We start from the raw sequence: 20,199 nt of genomic DNA, 5'->3' as shown, positions 1-20,199 counted from the left end.
AAACAGTTCGTGACATTTCAGTAACAGGAATTTCGGGAAATACCCTGCCCAAAGAACTTGAATTAAGATGAAGGCCTAGCACACGTAGTTGACTAGGTTCTGGATGTGGACCACGTCCCATAAAGTACTGCTGCTAAACCACAAAATACTCCAGTTAAGACTGGAAACTTGTATGTGGATTTCTCTTCTTCAAGAACTATCTTTGGGAAGAAAGGGAGGAGGACATTTCACAACTGTGAAATACTAGCAAGATCTGTTATTGACCAACCCCGTACTTGTGTTCGCTAATGTATCGCCAACTTGTGAATATTTACTTCTTTCAATTTTTGCTAGCAGGATTGGCCCCACACTGCGCTCAACTCATCGGATGATAGTCCCGGCAGAGCAGAGGGTTATACCACATCCTCCCGGGCCGTCCCAGACCAGCGCTCACACTCCCAGTGTGGATCCAAACGTCCTGCGTCCGAGTCAGTAACAGCAGGGCCACAATTTCAGGTCACTTAGAAAACTCAGAGAGGGAAGGAGGCAGGGAGGGAAGGAGGCAGGGAGGGAGGGGAGGGGAGCAGGAAGACAGGCTGGCTTGTCCACTTCTCAGAATAGCAGGCTGGTTTCTCAGAGAAGGCAACAATTGCTATAACTGTGCCCTGCTTTTGTCAACCTAATATATGGGACTTAAAGAAAAATACATTGCTTGTAAAATGTGACATTTTAGAATCATTTTGATCTTAAGTCCTAAGCCCGTAAAACCTCCCTAAACACAGGCTCGCAGCATGAAAGGCCTAACTGAACTCAACCCATTTCAAATGAAAACTTTGGGGTGCCTGGACTATGCTCTACGGGCCCTGGCAAGCTGGATCCAAAGCCTTGTTCTGAAGGCCTGGAACCTGGAGTCTTTTAGATACAATTCAAAATTGTCTGTTTAAGAAATTTTTTTAACAGTGTGGAGGTGGGGTAGAGGAGTTTTCACATGCACAGATGTTTAATTTCCTCTTGGAAAGGTGTATTTAAGACAGCAGGATATTTATACTAGAATACCTACATTAAAAAGCATAGCTCTTTTAAAATTAAATCTAACTACATTAGTATTTAGTACTGAATAATGGCCACTGATCACGGCTCCTATTAAACAACAGAAGACAGTGTCTAACCTTGGGTCAGATCCTACTCCTCTTCCAGCTGATGAAAGGCTGTTTGCCCCTGGCGTGTAACAGGCACAGTACTGAATAGAAAATCAAATGACAGTAATTGTCAAATCAACACTCTGCTAGATTTTAGGAGGTCTTGTGTATTTTTTTACAGTCGGAATTACTAAAACGATTAAGTGCCTGAACACATAACAAAGTCCATCAAGGATACCTTTGAACATGAAAATATATTCCACAGGGATAGACGTATTTAGATATTTTTTAAAGTCTACTGCTTAAAAATTTAAATCTTTGTAAGCATACATATTTTTCCCATGAACTGAATTAACTTAAGAACCTGGCATGTTTTATTAATAACCATAAATAATTAACAGTTATTTCCTTTCTGTCAAAAAAGTATCGCAATTATACAATACTTAAGGCTGTCATTTACAGACACTTCTTACAGAGAAAACAATATTACAATAAAATGTTTCATTAACTATTAGCGTAACATTCTTTACCAGTTGCACAATGACATTATGCTTACATTAATAAGCTTAACTACGCTTAACTAGATAAATCTTTTTTAGTCAACCAGGAGATGAAAAGATACTGACAATAAAACCAGAGCATTTCTGGTTGATCTGAACACTGAAAACAGTCAATACGTTCATTGTTCAGTACCACCGTTTGGGAATCGGTGACTCTAAACCATATCTCAGAATGGATGCAATTCCGTAACTGAATAGAGGGAAAAGTGCATTAGCAATCCTTTACTCCCTCTTTTCATTCCACCTGGATTATACATTGATTTTAAAAGCTCTTAAAGTTTTAATCTTTATAATTGTTATCCTGTAATTGTAGAGTTAACTTTGGTGGGCAAAATGTCTACCCTACAGAAGACAACGGGCGAATTCAAATTCTGTCCATCGAGGCCAACACTTTACCCTCTGTATATGCCCCTACAAGCTAGAATCAAACCCTGCTCCCACCAAGACTACTAAATAGGAAAGAGTCAGCAGGAGTTCCTGCCTAATTATGGACTGAACGATTTGGCCACTGACAAGCAAAACACAAAGTCAGAAATACTTACTTTTTAAAACACCACAAGAAAGCAACTTACACTTGGAATCGGCTCCTGCAGGAGGACAAGGTTTTGAACATTGGCACTGTCCAAGGACAGGCTGATGGCTCTGGGATTTGTGCGGTGCATTACCCTGGGAACGTCTCCGCACAGATACTCGGATGCAGCCTCTCACACTCCCATGGCCAGCTGTGTCCGGGACACAATGCTGCAGCAGTGAGCTCAACCTCGGGGGAGGAAGGAGAAACTTATATATAGCTGCTGCGGGGATGAGCTGATGGGTGCTTTCAGGAGTCCGTTTCAGCTCCCACTGGCTGGAAAATGCTGATGATATGGAAGTTGAAGGGGCTCAAATCAGTGGGACAATGAAGAGCCCTATTCATCACTAAGGCATGCACAAACTGTGCCCCACGACCTAAAAAAAATAACTCGGCCTGCCAGAAGTTGGGTTTGGGTGTTTTTGTTTGTTTTGGTTTGTTTTTTTCCTCAGATCAAGTACACATTTCTCAAACTCATATGGAACTTATTCAGTACACTGAAGACTGCGATGTCAAAATCTCACCCACAGTAACTATTATCATTCTATGTAGAAAACAAAAGAAACACAGATTTTATCAACTCCGATATTAGCAATGGCAAAGTCTTATTGTCTTCAGAGAGGCCTTAAGCAATCCAATACGAATGGGAGCTGAGTAAAGCAATACGGGGCTTTCAGGGCTTGACCTGTGCTTAAAGAGCAGAGTGAATATGGGGACACAATGAGAGCACGCCACTACGAAGATCTCTTCATTGCCACCTTGGGTTCACAGTTGCCCGGATCATTCAGAAAGAAACCAGCCATCAGAGAGAAGCCCTTTTAATAACCTATGACTGGTTTCATGGTTTTATCCTACATAGCGGAGTGTGGTATCATCAGTGAAATGATAACCTCAACAAAAAAAAACAGTGGTTTGGCTCCTCAACTGTTTTTCAAAAACACATTGCTGCTGTTGATGGCAACATACCTGCTTATCTTGTCAAAGGAAAGGTACTGCCTCCACCTGGGTGAGGATGCCATCTATATATATCCTTAGGTTTTCAGCTCGCAGCCCCTTTGGAGCCTCGGTCTGATGGCCAGAGCCATTCCTGACACCGGGCAAGGAGAACTGCCCAACCCAGAGCTGCCTTCAGCAACGGGCAGGACAGCAGCTCCGGGAGGTAGGCATCTCCCCAGCCACAGGCATGAATGGATGTTTCGGGCAGCCCAGGAGAGCCCAGCCCGCCTCAGAAATACAGCAGGATGGCGTGAGTGCACGCAGGGAGTCCCGCTGGCATCGCGGCCGCTCGCCCCACGGCCGCAGATGGCAGCTGGGCCCCGGGGAGTGACAGGCTCCTGATGGCAGCAGCACGTGTAGCATCTTCATGTGACATCCACAGGTGGGGCGGAGGGGAAAACAGTTTTTATCCGTTGCTATGGAGTCATGATTAGCTTGTATGTCTTCAGAGCCTGCCGAGGAGAAATGAAGGCTATTTTCTTATATAGATGTCATGAAATCAATCCTTGCAGAATTTCTGGAGTCAAAGGCTAAACAGGTTTGCCTGAATACCTTCTGTTACTTGATACACAAATAAATCTAGCCGGGAGACCTAAAATGAGTGTCATTTTTCAGCTGGAGCCGATCGCAAAAAATTACTCTTTAGTCTCATTTGGAGATGTTTATGCGCACAGTAACATAACAAAAGTGTGTTAAATAAAATGCAGCAATTATCTTCACAGAAAACAAGTCGTAGAAAATTAAGCAAAAAACCCTCCCTTATTGCAAAGCATAGTGACTTCTGAAGAAACTTTTCCCTTTTTCTCTCCGAATGCTAAAAGAAAACCTGATGTTCTTCTTTTAAAATGTGTCTGCCTCTAGGTCTTTGGCACAGGTTTACTGATGGGAGGGCCGGCAATCTATTTAATGACTGCATTGACGTCAATAGCATAACTGAAATACTTACTAAGATGCACGAGTCCAACTTTCAGGGGGTGTGTGTTCCCAGGCAGGCGCAACACACGAAACGGACTCCGCGGGAATGAACTACCCCCGCAGAGCAAGAAATGGCCTCTGGACGTCCCCAGCGCGGTCTGGGGCTTGGTCAGCTACGCTTGCTTGTTCTGCAGGTCACTTTGAAAGTTCACTTTGAAAGTTCACTTTGGAATGCACTTTTAATTTCTCAAGCAGTAACGATCACTTTACCATCCTTAACCAGCCTTAATTTTACTCAGTCACGTCATTAAGCTGATATCTATCTGATTTCTTTGACAGTTTGGCTTACTTTCTAAATAATCTGCACTTTATTATTACTTAATATTATTCAATATTATTTAAAAATAATAATTGTAGGTAATAAGTAAGCCTACAGCACTACTGAACTTACTGTGCACAATCAGTTACTTTTCAGCTCAGCTATTTGGTCATAGATGGCTCCTCTTGCACACTTGTAAAAACCCTGAAACATCACATCTACTTGACTTGTACAATCTGTCTCAAAATCAAAAGGTCAGCTCTTCAGCCAAACTCACAGCAGACCAACAGAATTTCAAAACGAATCCTCTATTTTGTACGTGCCCAGAGCCATTCTCCGCACGCCAAGCAGAGTAAGTATGCTGCAAGGACACTAGCTCCGTATTAATTACTTGGGATTTATGGACATTTGTAACAGAGGGCTGACTTTGATGCACAGGGCTACAAAAAGTACAAAAGTTGGGACTTTCATTAGCACAAGCACCAGCATTATCCAGTCTTTTGTTTATGCTTTATACAAATGTTCGTGCACAAGTCTGTGTACATCTTACACCCACATAAAAAATGAAAGAGTACAAGTTTTGAGTTCGTGTAAAGGCATGTGAGAAGTGCAGACAAACGTGCAGATGTGCAGGAAAGCAGAGGCTAAGGCACAAGCAAGAAAAATACCAATCTTTCACTCCCATCCCCAGAGAGGAATTTTAACAAAGCTTTAATCCCATGAGCCCTGAAAAGCCTGTGTGTGACATATCCCGAAGCGCTACACCCCTCAAAGCCTCGGGTTGCAAAGCAAATCAGCTATATTATATTGCTAGGTGTATAATTAATTGTGAGGACATGCTATAATTATTCAGTGTTGAAAGTATCCAGGAGGTGCTCGGTTGCCTGCTCTTGAGAAAAGTTTCTGCAAGCCCCTCGCAGCTCCAGGAGGCACACAACACTGGCCCTTAACACTACGCTTTGCTCCTCTCAGCCACCAGCAACATTTAAACGCAACAGCCTATCAACCGAACCGGCACGTGAAAACACTGGCCATCTGGGTGTCGATCTTCCAGCAGAGACGTGCCACCTCTTCCCCCGTCCCCCCTGTTCATCTGGAATATCCCTGTGGCATCACCACTGGTACAGCGCTTTCTCCGCAACTTCTGCGACGGGGAGGAGGGGGCTCGTATACGGCTGCGCCCACAGGTAACGCACAGGGTTTTCACACAGGCGCTGCAAAGGTACGGTGATGGCACGAAGAGCCTGTGCTAGTCCAGACAAACACGAAGACTGGGGCACGACCATTGTCGTGCAGTGAGGAAGAGGCCCTGATACTGGGAAGCTAAGCAAACAGCATTGATCCTGTGCTGAGCTGAGAGAAAGAATAGGACAATATGAAAAAGTCCGGGGAAAAATACAAAGGAAGCAAAACAGATGGAGTAAAGATTGTAGCAAATGGGTGGAAGAATGAGAGGCTTAGACTGAATGTGGCAGCCAGTGAAAGATGATTATATTAAGAGGGAATTAGGGCCAGTGAAGTAAAGTAATATGGAGGAAGGAACAAAACTAAGCAGCAACCGCCAGACTTGTTGCTGATTAAAGATTTTATTAGTTGAATCAATTCGGTGGAATCTAAAGACCTTTTGCTGATGCCAGGGGAGAAGAGAGCTGAATTGGGAAGAGAAGGCACTGACGGATTCAATGAGCCCAAGGTAGCACAAAGGTCAACGAAAGTAACTGTGGCAGAGGCCGCATTTTAAAAAAAAAAAAACAAAACAACAGAAAGGAGAACAGGAGAAAGAAACGTCACAGACAGTTGTGCGACAATGTGTTTATATCATTGTTTCTGCAACTCCAGAGAAGGTAATCGAGTAGCACCCGTTCATAATCCTGGCTCTGCAATTGCACTCTGTAACGTTACACACTGCTTAGGAACCTCATGGTCCAATGTATTCCCATTATCCTTCCCAGCTGTGAAGTACATGAGCTAATTAAGGATTTATGTACTTTTTGCTATGGCTTCACACTTCCATGTTATGGTTTCTCAGTTAATTCATAAAAACAATTTTGTTCATTCCTGTGATCTGCAGTTATAACAAAATAACAGGAAAAATCTGCCAGATTTACTGAAGCTGATACCAAGGACAAAACACAGGATGTTCAATACATATTCCTCTTCCTTTTATGGCTGTGGTTATAAGGTTAAGAAAGCTCTGAAATTTACAGTGACATCAGTATCAGCTTTGAAAGCGCTCTGTCTCATGAAAAACCTGGCCAGAATTTTTCATGCTTTCAAGAAAATGAAAGCAAAAAAGAAAAAAGAATTTCGTCATTTCGACACAGCTCATTCATTTCGCCATGGGCCTGGGTCCTCGGTGATGCAACATCTTGGGAGTACACTAGCAACGGATTTGGCTCCTCTGGGTCTGAAACAACTGACAAACCCTGTACTATTCGAGCTGGAGTAAACAGCTGGCATGTATTAATTCCAGTGCAAATGCTGAATGTAATTTGTCTCCCTCCAGGGTAATTTTATTAATGTATGCTAGTTTGCTTTAAACCCTGAGTTCTGTACTTTTCATAACAGGATATAAATCACTCCACTAATGACAAATAAAAGGAGACATATACAAGGTGCTCATACTGATGTCAATTGATTGTGGTAAATCTATGAATCAATGTGTGACACGGGAAAGCTAAAATAAAATTCTGAGCTTTGCCGACTAACCAATCTAGAGAATATAAACACATTTCATTTCAAAACACATTCTTTTATCTAGAGGGATGTAATGCAGTCTAGTCCCAATCAAAACATTACTGTTTCCTTCTCCAAAACTTTCAGGAAAAACACTCGGCATCCTTCCAGACACAGGAGCCATTGGCACATAAATGGAAGTGTTCTGATAGGAAAATCTCTCCTTCCTTTCATAATTTCCAAATCAGAAGCAATCTAGGGGAAAAAAAGCTGCGAACACCGAAAAAAAAAAAATATTCCCCTAACAATCTTTGCTCTTGCTGCATTTAAATGGAAACTTCCTTAGAAAGTAAACGACTGTCATACTGTTTTCTGCCATACTGAAATGAGCTGCAATATGTAACAATGGCTGTAAATAGGTAAAGGAAGGCAAACACCAAATTGATCAAGGCAACCGCTGGCCAGAATGACTGTGGCCTCCACGGGAAACGAGAGAGGCTCTACAGGAACCTGGAATGCACTCTGGGCAGCAAAGTGGGGACAACAAATGCAACAGGTAAATAAGGTCAGGAATTCAGGATGGTCCTGGCTTATGCACTAGAATAGCACAAAATAAGGAAATAAATAACTGCAGGATGGAGTAACACTGGTATTCCTCACCACACCTCTGTTTTCACGTGAGCGTGGGGAGAACGTGAGCTGAGGTACACCACCTCTCATGGAAGCGAGCAGGCGGGTGTCTGGGCACTGGCCTCACCTGAGAAGAACGCATACCCTCTCTCGGCTCCGACTCTAAGCCTTGTCAACTACCTGACAATTCGTGAGTGTGGCAGCTCTGTCAGGCTGGTTTTCACAGCCTTCCCTCAACGTGTCACAGCTGCTGTCCCTTCTCCGCAAGCTCACTCCTGACACCCTCGGCGCAGGGGTATGACAGATACAGCGTGTCTTATGCTGGCCAGAAAGGGATTGCTTCAGCCTAGAGACCAGATCCTATGCGAGCTGGTAAAATTCATCAACAACAATAATCTGAAATGGAATTTAAGTAAGAACCCCAGGCTTTTTCACTAACAATGTCAATAGTGGCTTCTTTCATCTAGGGAATAACAATTTCCTATCAATCTCAAAACTATTTCTTATTCTTACCTACAAAACGTCACAATTCACTCAGGTTGTAATGATAAAACTCACATTTTATGTTGCATTTGAAGACTTCACCTAAAGTGAGTTAAGTTACATGGTTAAGAACTCATTTACGTGAGGGGCCACGAATCCAGCCTAGACTTCTCTACTTTTTACGAATTCCACAAACCGCTGAGCTGCAGTTTTCTTCCACAGTCCTTTTGTTACCAAACAAAAATCCGCATACTGAAAATGTGTCCAGTGTGGCTCATTTCCATATCTGGACATTTTCTTTTTTCACAGCTCAGGTAAGATGTTAATAAAATTTATTTTAGATATATCGACCTATCCACATATAATTACTCGCACTGAAACATTAAAAACCATGAGTCAGGATCACAAGGTTAAAAATGCTGAGAGTTGGATTCTTTTCAGTTGCTTTCTCTTTTTGAGCTTTACAGGGTAACACAAAACTTGCTCTACAATTACGTGTGTCAGACCCTTCAATCAAAAAGAAAGATGAAATTTTCATGTATTCCCCGCATTAGAAGCTTGGGTTAGCTAAAAAGTAACGAGTATCCTAAGGCTCACATTGGCAATACTGCAGAAAAGTATCCACAAAGTGTTAAAAAAGTTGAAAGCAATTGTTTCCACAAAAAGTGTTAAGAAAATTAATCTAAAAATTCCTGGAACGGAATTGTCTCCTCGTTATTAGATTCTGTAACCTATATAAACAGATCTATGGAAAGATTACGAAATTTTCCATGATTTTCTTCACACAGGCCACAAAATCAAAGTCTTGCTAGAACAGATTTTTAAATGCAGTGACGAGTTGCATTCCTGCTAGCCCTGACTCGACACTGCTCACAGAGAGGGAGTGAAGGAAAAGGTGTTTAAGACTGTGTTGTCCAGTTTTCTTTCTTCATCAGAGGTTTCCACATTCCATTAACAAGTTCTGAGGAACATAATCTGGAAGTCTCCAGGACTATATGTGTCCCCAGACAGTAAATAATATACAACATGAAAGGAAATGATAGTTATCCAGGCTTCGCGCACTGTAAAAATTAAGTTTTATTAGTCCCTCCAAGGGCATACTTATTGGAAAGGCTGAAATTAAACCTTACAGATGGGCACTCCTCCAAATCTTATCTCCTTTCTCTGTGGGAGTAACCTTTAAATTAGTGCAAGTAGGGCCAGCTCTGCTCCCGAGAGGGGTCCCACAAGCGCCCAGCACTGCGAGGCTAAATTCAGGTGTAAAAAGGAAAGAAACTTGTCATAAGCAGGTTGCCTCTGCTTCCCATCCTCAGTACTTCACCCTACCTGCGCAGCACCCCGCTCGCACCCCGACTGCTCCCTGCCTCCGCTCGCTGGGCTCACACCGCTGCCTACCCCACCTTGCCTGGGCACCCCAGGCAGATGCTGAGCCCCCGCGGGGGTCCCTTGCTCGCCCTCCATCCGGCTGCTTTGTTTGGTGTCATCGTAGTCAAACCTACATGCGTTTGCTGTGGTCTCTGACCCGACACGGGGGTGAGGACAAGGTGAATGAGGGACACCATGGGCATGGGGGGAGCAGACAGGAAAGAAGATGTGATTAGCCATGCTCACTGAATTCCGCTCTCGTTCGATTGCTAAATGTAGATTTCAAAAGACCGCAAGCAAACAATGAAACAACAACAGAAAAAAAAGCCGTTCCAGGGCAGCCTAATAAAAGCAGAGGAAGTTTCACCTGAGAAAGGTTTTTGAGATTGCAATTTTTACATAGATCACATGGAAACAAACTGAAATAAACAGGACAAAAAAAAAAGATACAGCTGTGTCTGAGCCTGTTCAAGGCCTGTAGGCTGGGGCTTGTCCAGGCCTGTGCAGCACAGGGACTCAGAAGAATAGCAGTCACTGTGGCCATGACTATCAAACCAAAATCATGTTTGTCTTTTATGCTAACATACAAGGATAAACCCAAACCCCCAAACTATTAAAATAACAATATTTTGGGTCTGATGGTTCCCTTGTATTGGTTTTGCACGACAAACCTAGAAGAAGCTCTGCGAGCCCAGAATTGCAACAGGGGGAGGGGGCAGAGAAGTAGATGTCAGTAAAATGATGTGCCATAAGCCTCCGTTCGCATTTGACCTTGCAGGTGATTATCAAAGTCACACACGTACCTTGCAGGTTAACTCTGGAGACGGGTGGCTGACTCGTTGCTGGAGATCTCCTAAGAGGGGTAAAGAATCCTCCATCAATAGGTATTATTTTATCATTTCAAACCCTGTTGGCAGTTCAAACAGCCAACTCCCACAGTTAAAAATCATTTTTCACACTCACAAGGAAGCCCAAAACACTTTAAAATTATTTTATAGAATCATAGAATGGTTTAGGTTGGAAGGGACCTTGAAGATCATCCAGTCCCAACCTCCCCTGCCCCGGGCAGGGACACCTCCCCCCAGCCCAGGTTGCTCCAAGCCCCATCCAACCTGGCCTTGAACACCTCCAGGGATGGGGCAGTCACAGCTTCTCGGGGCAGTTAATGAGCAGTATCAATACATCTGTTGGGAATCCCAAAGATGATCTGTCCCCTGGCTAAGCACACACACATGCTGAAAAGATGGTACACCAGGAAAGATGTGCCATCATCCCACACAGCCTTTGCAACTTTCTGCTTAAAATAAGCCTGGAAGTCAGCAAGGGCCGGTCTCTGTGGCTGACGGTGTCAGTGGGTGCCCCAGAATCAAGGTCTTCTCCTGAAAAGCTTTTTCCTACAGGGTCTGAACTGGACCCTGAAGTACTGTCAACTGCTACACCAGCGTGCAGGCTGCAAGGCAAGGCCATAGGTAAGGTGAGAAACGTACGGCTTTAAACCCCACAGTTAACAGTTTGAATTGCACCAGAAAGCACCTGAGAAGACACCACAGTTGCTAGTGTAAGCTCTGAAAGAGCTGAAGGACATTTTTTTGACTAGGAGCAACAATTTCATCAGAAAAGACTGGATTTCGAAAGGACCAAAAGCTATTTGAAAAATTGGCTCAGGTCAAGCAAACAGGGTCTGACTGGAAAAAGGGTGCAGCATATCGCCGAATGTCAAAATATTTCATTGTGAGATTTGCCAAACAAAACTGTTAATTTTTCAGGATGAAACCATAATTTACTTGGGGGAAAAAAAAAGAGACTTCTTTTTTAAAGAAGTTAAGAAGAGTTGACACCAAAATCAAGATCCTTCATTTTCAATTGAATTGCGGTATTTCAGGCTGACCAAAAACGAAACTTTGGGCTTTTGCTTCCCAGTTTCTGATACATTTTAACTGAAGCCAGATTTCCCCACACTCTCTCCTAGCCAACCTCCTAACCCCAATTTTTTGAGTCAGCCACTGAACTGAAGCATCCCATTATTTGCCAGCTCTCCTTTGAAGCTAAAATCAAAGCAAGTGAGCGACTCAATTCTGCTGCAATTGTAGCTCCAGGGGGTTCTTCAGAAGTGCTCCGGAAGGCCTCGCTAACCAGGTAAGATCTGCGTTAGGGTAACGCAGCCACAGTCCTGCTACAGACCCTCAGCCCCAGCCTCCTGATCCGCTGGCGGGGCTCCAAAGACTGCTTCCGAGCAGCAGGCTCCCCTGGGAGCAGCACCCGCTCACCGGCTGGGATTTCAAAGGCTCGGCTTTTCTGGAGGGAGCTGCCGGGACCCAGATTCTTCGAAGGGTTCAGCACAGGGCGCACATGTTGGATGCCGACTTCTCTGAAAATCTGCCCCAACCTGCCTCTGCTGAGCCTTTGAAAAGCCAAATCTTGAAATCTCTGAAAAACAGAAACTCCCCAATAGGGACACCATGCTGCGGCTGCAGCGCTTCCAGTATCTGGGGAGACATGCTCCAGGTATCTCCAAACCCTGCGCTGAGTTGCACAGACATGCCTTTGGGGGTGGGGGGGGTGGGGGGTAGGGATGAACTAGTATTCAGTAGGGTATTCCCCACTGCAGAGCCTGAAAAGGGAACGGCACCACTCCTGGAATCCTTGAGTTACGTCCTGGCCGTGCCCGTCCTGCTTTCTGCGGCAGCCTGGGCGCGGGCAACAGAGACCCCAAGATCTGGGGTTTGACAGCACTGTCCCTTTTTAGGCACCACCACACTGAAGGGTACACGGCTCCTGCTTCCCGCTCCTTCTCTCTTGCCAGCGGGTGTTAGGCGCCGGATGCCTTCTGACCGTGTCCTGGGCCGCATCTGCCAAACTCAGGCACTCTGAAACCATTAATCATACTCTCCTCTTTTCCAATCAGGAAATTGCCTTAAAACCCCTGACGTTAAAGTCCAAAAAATATGACTTCTAGTTGTTTTTTTTTCCTCCAGCCCTTAACATTCATATTTTCCAGCATTTCTGTAAATATGTGGGACAGCATCCCCTTTTTGTTTCTCGGGCCAGAAGGGGTGGAGGAGGAGGAAAAAAGAGGGGAGAGGAGGGGCTAAAGAAAAGCTGAGATTCTCATGATCCCCAGAGCAGAAGTTTAAGTAAAATACCACATATCATGAGACATATGATAAAATCATGAGCTGGCAGCACGGCTGTAACCCAGCAGAGCTGTTTGGAAACTGTGCGGGAAGCTCCACAGTGCCTGGAAGCACATACTGCCACGGATTTGGATGTTTGGTATATAATGGTTTAAACATTTAACGACTTCTACTTTGGCTGGGCAAATGACTTTATGCCTCAATCAAATCTGGGAATGTTTTCAAAAGGACACTGCAAGATGCCTCTGCGTCGTACAGGTTACGCCCTCACTTCCTTCCGGCCCCGTCCAATTTCAGATTCCTCATTAGGAACTGCTGAAATGCTTGAGCTGTTCAAAAAAGCAAAGCTTAAAAAAAGGAATCTATTTCAGCCATCTGTTTTTCTATTAACCTCCATCTTGGAATGCAGCGGTTCCTTTCCATCAAAATGCGCAAAGAGAAATCAACAGGAGGAAAACCTCCCACCCAGAAAAAATGCTGGGCTTTATGTGAAATACAAGATTTCATGGGAAGGCAGAAAGCAGAGTCCATGGGGGGGCACCCAGGCGATGCCACTCACGTGTGCAGCAGTGGGGCAAGCCCGCAGCATCCCAATGGAGCGCACTTTTGCATCTCACTCCTTCGCTCCAGGAGCCAGCGGCACACTTGGAGCGAGCAACGCCTGCCCAGTCCCAGGGTGGGATGGGTGGGTGCGTATCCGACACCGCCAGGAATGAATGATGCTGGTTTCACGCAAAACAGCCCTCTTGGGGCAAAACAGGCCAGAAAATGACGATGACCGGCTCATTATAAATAGCTAAGGGGAAACGGTGGTTCCGGACAGAGGCGTGAAAAGGAATCTGTTGGGTTTCTCCTGTTCAGCAGGTATAAAAAATTGTTCGGGGTAATTACAGTCTCAAACAGAGCAAGGTAGGAATGAAGGACAGGCTGGTTCTCCAGGCACAGCCGAGCTGCAGGATGTTGCTGCCGGCCCTGCCGGGGGAAACCCTCACCGTCCCCACAGCCTCGTGCTTGGGGATTCCCTCCTTGGCGTCCATTCTTTGCCCAGGACTGCCTCTCTCGTGAAACAATGGTGGAAACGCAGGGCAGCGCCACAGCTTGACCAGACACCTACACCTCTGCTCCGAGTGTGCCCAGAGATTGGCAGCGGAGCTGTGAGGGGTCTGGAGCACACGTCTGGTGAGGAGCGGCTGAGGGCCCTGGGGGGGTTCAGCCTGGAGAAGAGGAGGCCGAGGGGAGACCTTCTCGCTCTCTACAGCTCCCTGAAAGGAGGGGGCAGTGAGGGGGGGTCGGGCTCTGCTCCCAAGGAACAGGAGATAGGACAAGAGGGGATGGCCTCAAGTTGCGCCAGGTGAGGTTTATATTGGATATTAGGAAAAATTTCTTCACGGAAAGGGTTGTCAAGCATTGGCACAGGCTGCCCAGGGCAGTTGTGGAGTCGCCACCCCTGGAGGTATTTAAAAGATGGGCAGATGCGGTGCTGAGAGACATGGTTTAGTGGTAACTTGGCAGTGTTAGACTAATGGTTGGACTCTATGATCTTAAACATCTCTCCCAACCAAAAAAATTCTATGGGTGCCTAACGAACGCCGGGGACAGCCAAAGCGGCAAAGCGAGGAAGATACCAAATCACACGCACCCAACATGCCCAGAAACACATCACACACCCTCCCCAACCCCCCATCCCAAGCAGAAACACACCCCTCTCTCCTCAGGCTCGCCATGCTTTCCCAGTCTCCCCAGTCACCGACGAGGTCTCCCCCCTCCCCGGGGAGGTTCCCGCCCGCGGGCGCTCCCTGAGGTGAGAGACGATGGCGGCGCCCGGGCGGCGGGCTGCGCTTTGGCGCCCCCTGGCGTCCCGCGCAAGAGGCAGAGCGGGCCTGAGGCAGCGCGGCGGTAGCCCGGGGCCGGCGGCGACCCAGAAGGGGTCGGCGGCGACCTGGGGTCGCCGCCGACCCCTTCTGGGTCGCCGCCGGCCCCTGCTTCATGGGGACTTAAAACGACGGGCTTACTTGTTGGAGGTGCCGTGCAAATTGGTAAGGAGCGTGAAGTTGTTCCTCACACTGCGTAGACTCGCCAGCACCTATGAGGGAGGCAAAAGCCGAGAGGTTATCTTCCCCACTTAAGGTTTTAGTTTGTTCTTTTTGTTTGGTTGTTTTTAATTTGAGAGGACAACTCACCTGGGCGAACGGTGTGACAATCAGGTCGTCCCCATGCCTAGGGAGAAGCGGAGAAAACGTGTAAATTTACCTCAAACGGGGCGTCATCCCCCCCCCCCCCCCCATGAGAATGTTACAGAGGGAGGTTTCCCCACCACAAAAAAACCACCCACCACATTAACCCATGCAGGGTGTATTTAACACTACATAAAATCCTGTTCCGAATGGAAAGATCTCGCAGTGTATATCCAAAACAACCCGGCTGGAGCGACTGTTCGGATCGGTAATACCAGGCAATAAAAGCCAGGAAATTCAAAAGTTAAGGCAGCACGCTCACACTGCGGTGGAAAAAATAACATAACGGTCCGGGGAAAGGTCAGCTTTGAATTTCCTGGCTTTTGTTGATCTCTGCCACAGTCTTTAATGTTATTCAGACGCCGCGTTTTTGCCCGGCCGCTTTCATCATGGAAGATTTGAGCAGAAGTTCTGAGAAAAATACATCGTCACCGTCAATAAGAGGGATTCTTTTACGATATTATATATAACACTTGTGCGTCTATGAAAAACCCAGCACGATTTACCAAACTGAGAGGTGGCGGGGTAGAGCCATTGCCGTGCGGCGCAGACCTGACCGTGGCTGGAAAGCGAAGCAATCCAGCACGGCTGCTGGTGGGCTCCCATCCCTCCGCATGGTCTGTACCACACCACGGGCACCTCTAGAGAGGCATCCACCAGCATGGGACCCCTTCAAAGGGATATCCTCCCTGGCTGTGTTGCCACAGAGCACGTCCACTTGTCCAGATTTGGGTATCAATGCTGCTAAGTCTAGGTTTTAATTAAAGTTTTCTCAACACTCATGTCAAAACCAGGTCAGCGTGGAGATGCCGGCTCCCCCAAGTGCTTCAGAAGCTTTGACACCTGCAGTAAATGGATACCGCTAACTGCAGGTAGCTATGAAGCTGCGGGAAATGAGGGTGCTGGGCACAGCTGGATGGGACTCTCCCCACCCCAGCACAGCTGTCTCCTCCAGCACGCTGCTGGGAACACTGAGAAATTGTTAAAATCCACCATTTACACAAAACATGGTATTTGCATAATTTGGAGTGGTTACTTTGTCTCTGGTAAATATTTACGAAATGTTAACTAACAGGGAGGGATATTCTCTTTCAGGGGAATTCTCCTCATGGATCTCGCTAATATTTAGATTTCTATTTCATGACAAAACTTGTAGGGCTTTCATAACAGTTAAACTTTCTTTAAAAGAGCTTTTTTATAGCTTAATGGTCACTTTACAACTTTAAACTGTGCCTTTTAAAATAAAGACCTGCAAATCCAGGACACTCATTTAAGCTCCATGCTCTGTGTTGTACTGATCCTCTCAAGCTCAACCATCTGTCTCGGCTTTCTGCTGTATTTTCCGCCCAGTTCTAGCAAACAATCCATGACAGAAAACAGGACGGAGAAGAGTAACACTAAATATAAGGACAGTCATATTTCTATTGTCCAGGCTAATGGAGCGTTACCTACTTAAGAAAAAGCAGAGATGATGTTAACCAGACTCTGAGATAGCACAAATAGAGTATAACGGAGAAAAGAGAGTCCAGAAAATCACCATGCAAGCCAAGGGCTGGAGTGACAAGGCTCTCCTGCCAGCAGGCCCAGCGAGGACACGGGCAGCTTGCAGCGGTCTCTGCCCCGAGCACGGCCCAGGCTTTACTCTGCTTTTACCTGAAAGCGCTTCACACCCCGAACACAAATTCCCATGTGAAGAACTAGTACCAAGAAAGGTAAAATGCAAAAATTCTCTATCATTTCAGGGTACAGATTTGAAAGCTCTTGTGCTAAATTATGGAGAAAAGGGGAATATTTCAAGGATGGGATGGGGAGAAGGAAGTCATGCCTTGGCAGATCATAAAAACACCCGTCTTGGGCACTTAGGCTGTGAAATGTGAATACCACCCATAAGCTCCTCTTAACAGAGCTCTGAGGATTACAGGAAGCCATGTAAAGCTCTTAGTTACTGTAAAATACGATGTGAGCTGAATTTATGCTTACTGTTCACTTGGGAGAGAAGAGTTCCTGGACATCGTCTTTGGTGATAAATCATAGTCGCTGTCAGATCGGTACAGGAATGACTCCCTGCGCTGGCTGTGGCCTGGGAACGTCGTGTGCAATACGAGTCCTGATGAGGAGCTGGCCTGTGGGTCCAGCGGGCTGCGACCCGGTGATGGACCATTTTCCACATCAAAGCTGTGAATAAAACACATACTGTGTGTCACATGCATCTGCCAAAGGATGTTCTTCAGTGCATGTGTCACGTTTGCAGTGCCCACATTGTCTTTTGCTTAGTACAGGAGACACTGAGCTACATGTTCTGGAGCCTCTTGCATATTTCTATCGTATGCAAGCACGACTCTGCATTATGATAAAACATTTACCCCCGAGGCTTCTTTCCTGCCTACATCTGTTCAGTCTTCCTTCAGCCTGAGTTTCTCTAAGCTCAGCACAGTTCCTGTCGCTCTCAGCATGAACACACAGCAAAGAAACACCGTCACCAAGATCCGCAGCTCTCCCCACGCCTCCCCCATGGCTGCAGTGTTTGCAGAAGTCAGGAGGTTCGATTTTCCAAACCCCACTCCAAGCCTTACAAGCATAACAGGAAGCTATGACATGCCACCATCCTCCAGCTGAGCCCTGTCCCCATCTGCTCTGGAAGCCAACTTTTGAAATCCTGCGAGACTGGTAAGGACTTGGCAGTTTTGCGAGCCGGATGCCCGAGTTTCTTTTCAGCCATAGTTCACATCTTAGCCATTCGAGATATTAGTTCAGTGAATTTCAAACAGCTGGGCTGCAAAATGGAGGACCGTTTAAAAATTTTTAAAAATTTCTGTCACCGTTTCCATTATACACCCACTTTCTTACGGTTTCATAACTTGGCTGCTGGAACTTGTGGCTGAAGTCACCCTGGACACTTTAGCAAGTGACACCCCTCGTAAACCCTGAAAATAAGCAGGTTGGCCTCCTTTGCTTGGGCATTTGGATCTGATATAAATACCATATGTGTGACCATGTTCCAGCTAAGCCAAGTGAAGTACGGGTGCAGTCAGTATGAATTTTCTTGCCTTTGGAAGTCTGAGGCTTCATCTCACTTGCAGTGGGAGCTGAGTTCTCACTCCTACCAGGGCACATCCCTCTTCCCGTTTCCGATGTTCTCCCAACTTATTGTGCCTGATGACCACCCTTAACCGCACCACCCAGCCGGGCGTGCACTTGGACTGTGGCCACAACATTGAGCTGCGATCCCTGCCATGCATTTCTCCATCCCTCCCCATTGCTGCCTGCCCCCCGAGTCAAAAGATCCCCCTGAGTATGGTGTCAGGGAAAACCCCCTCTCTCCCTCCACTCTGCAGAGCACGCAGCATGCTTTTCACTGCTGCAGGAGGAGGCAGATAAAGTCTCCAGGCAAAAAAGAACCAGCAAAACCTCTGGTAGATCTGAAAGTAAGTAATTAACGCAATCGTGAAGAAAATAAGGTAGTCTGCATCCACTTGCAAAATGTATTTTGGCTTACTCTCCTTCCCTGCTGTGAGTCCATACGTACACACAGAGATTCAATACGGGTCAACCGAGGGATAAATGAGAAGGGGAAAACAAACACCAAACACCACAGAAGGGAACCACAGGTAGTGAAGGTCTCAGAGAAGACCACTGACGTGAAGGTGCCATTGCTGAACTCAACCTGCATTATTTAGACATGAGGCCACGGAGAATGAAAACCCAAGCAGGCTCAGAACAAAGGCAGCCTTTTCCCTGCTCAGTGACCTGACATCTTGAAGCATTAAGGCCTTTTACCTCTTGATCAGGAAATCTGATTAAAATCCAGATTTTATAGCGTAGCCTGTCCATGGTTCTCTGGGTATCGTCAGGAAGGACGCAGAGCCAGAAACAAACTCTGCCACCATTCAAAACCCAGGCACTAGTCTTAGGCTTTGCAGAAGCGTTTCAGGTTCCTGTGTAATGAAACTGAATGCCTTTCCTGGAGAAGCACCGAGCTGTGGTGTGACACCAAACTGCGTCCAGCAATGGAGGAGGGGGATGCAGGAGCTGCCCTGGAAGCAGCCGTGATGGTGAAACACAGGCTGCATGCCCTGGCGCTGCAGCTCCTGCTGCAAGCTGCTTCCTGCCGCTTTTAGCTTCATACACCAACTACTTTGTATGAACAAAAAACAATGAATTACAGAACAATTTATCAAACATCAGTAATAATACATTGCGTGTGAGGGATTGCATACTTTGCCGGAGCAGTTATAACATAAATATTTATTTACAGTTGTGTATGTGCTTGGGAGGGAGTGGGTGCTCAGACAGTTATTTTTGATGTCTCCAGAAACTACTTACTGGGGTGGAGCAATAAAAGGGTAGGTCTCCTGGTAGTTATTCTGTTCCTCATAGCTGCTACTTTGGTCTTGTGCTGTTTGGTCCCACATACACTTCTTCAAGAATTAAAAAATGCATGTTCCCATGCATTTAATTAATGCAATTAAAAAATGCATAAGCAACTGTGCAAAGAGTTTTAGATTCTTTGGAAATCCAAAGGCAGGGCACCAGTATAACACAGTGCATATTGAGGGAGATTCCTATGTCTATCACGCCTCACTGTAGCATTTACTTACCCAACTGCATAAGTACATCTTGAAACTGGTAATGGCTCAATTAATATTCTTTTCTTTTCCTCTTTATTATCTGCTTTTCTACCAATGACAGCTTGAGTACACTTTATTTGTAGCCACCGGTAAGCAAGAGAAGAAACTTCTCTCTGTAACTATGGCATTTACAAACAACAGCCAGCTGATAATTAATCTATACCTATTCAGAAAATTAACTCTGATTAGTCAAAACATTTCATTGAAAAACCTTCAATTGAGAACATTTAGTTTACTGACACAAATGGAAGTGCAGCAACGAACTAAATCTGAGCATTCAGCTGAGCAGAGCTTCTTCTGGTGGTTTGATGCTGTACCTGCTGCTTGCTGGTAGGCATCAGCGATCGGTTTGGGAGGAAAAGTTAACACACAAGGTTTAAAACATGTGTAAGAGGTGAAGGGAGGCAGACAGGGGCCAAGGCTGATAAGGGGATCTTTTGCAAAGAAATAAGTTTAGCAAGAGGGAAACTATCCACCAAAGATCTGGTTTTGCCTGGCTTACTGTAGCACGCATAGCTTCTGTGCCTTGAGATAGGTGGAAGATACTCCCATTCCCTTCCCTTTCCCTCT

The 20,199-nt window shown here is 45.9% G+C and overlaps 1 protein-coding gene across 3 annotated transcripts in view; it reads right to left on the bottom strand.

Moving 5' to 3' along the window:
* The window catches only part of PDE4B (phosphodiesterase 4B), a gene marked incomplete at its 5' end in the record, with an annotated part of 202,857 nt that overhangs the window by 45,612 nt on the left and 137,046 nt on the right, over positions 1-20,199 (bottom strand). For 2 of the 3 annotated variants that reach the window (XM_082483221.1, XM_082483222.1), the window contains 4 exons: positions 10,437-10,486; positions 14,780-14,850; positions 14,948-14,984; positions 16,982-17,176. In XM_082483221.1, coding sequence (XP_082339347.1) covers positions 10,437-10,486; positions 14,780-14,850; positions 14,948-14,984; positions 16,982-17,176 — 353 coding nt within the window. Of the gene's footprint in view, positions 1-10,430; positions 10,487-14,779; positions 14,851-14,947; positions 14,985-16,981; positions 17,177-20,199 lie in introns of all 3 variants that reach the window. The other variant, XM_082483220.1, reaches the window with a different exon arrangement.

Source organism: Vanellus vanellus, assembly GCF_965231255.1.
Source record: "Vanellus vanellus genome assembly, chromosome: 5".
NCBI classification, from domain to species: domain Eukaryota; kingdom Metazoa; phylum Chordata; class Aves; order Charadriiformes; family Charadriidae; genus Vanellus; species Vanellus vanellus.
Note: the sequence above shows the minus strand (reverse complement) of the source record. Positions and strands in the feature narration are given on the sequence as shown.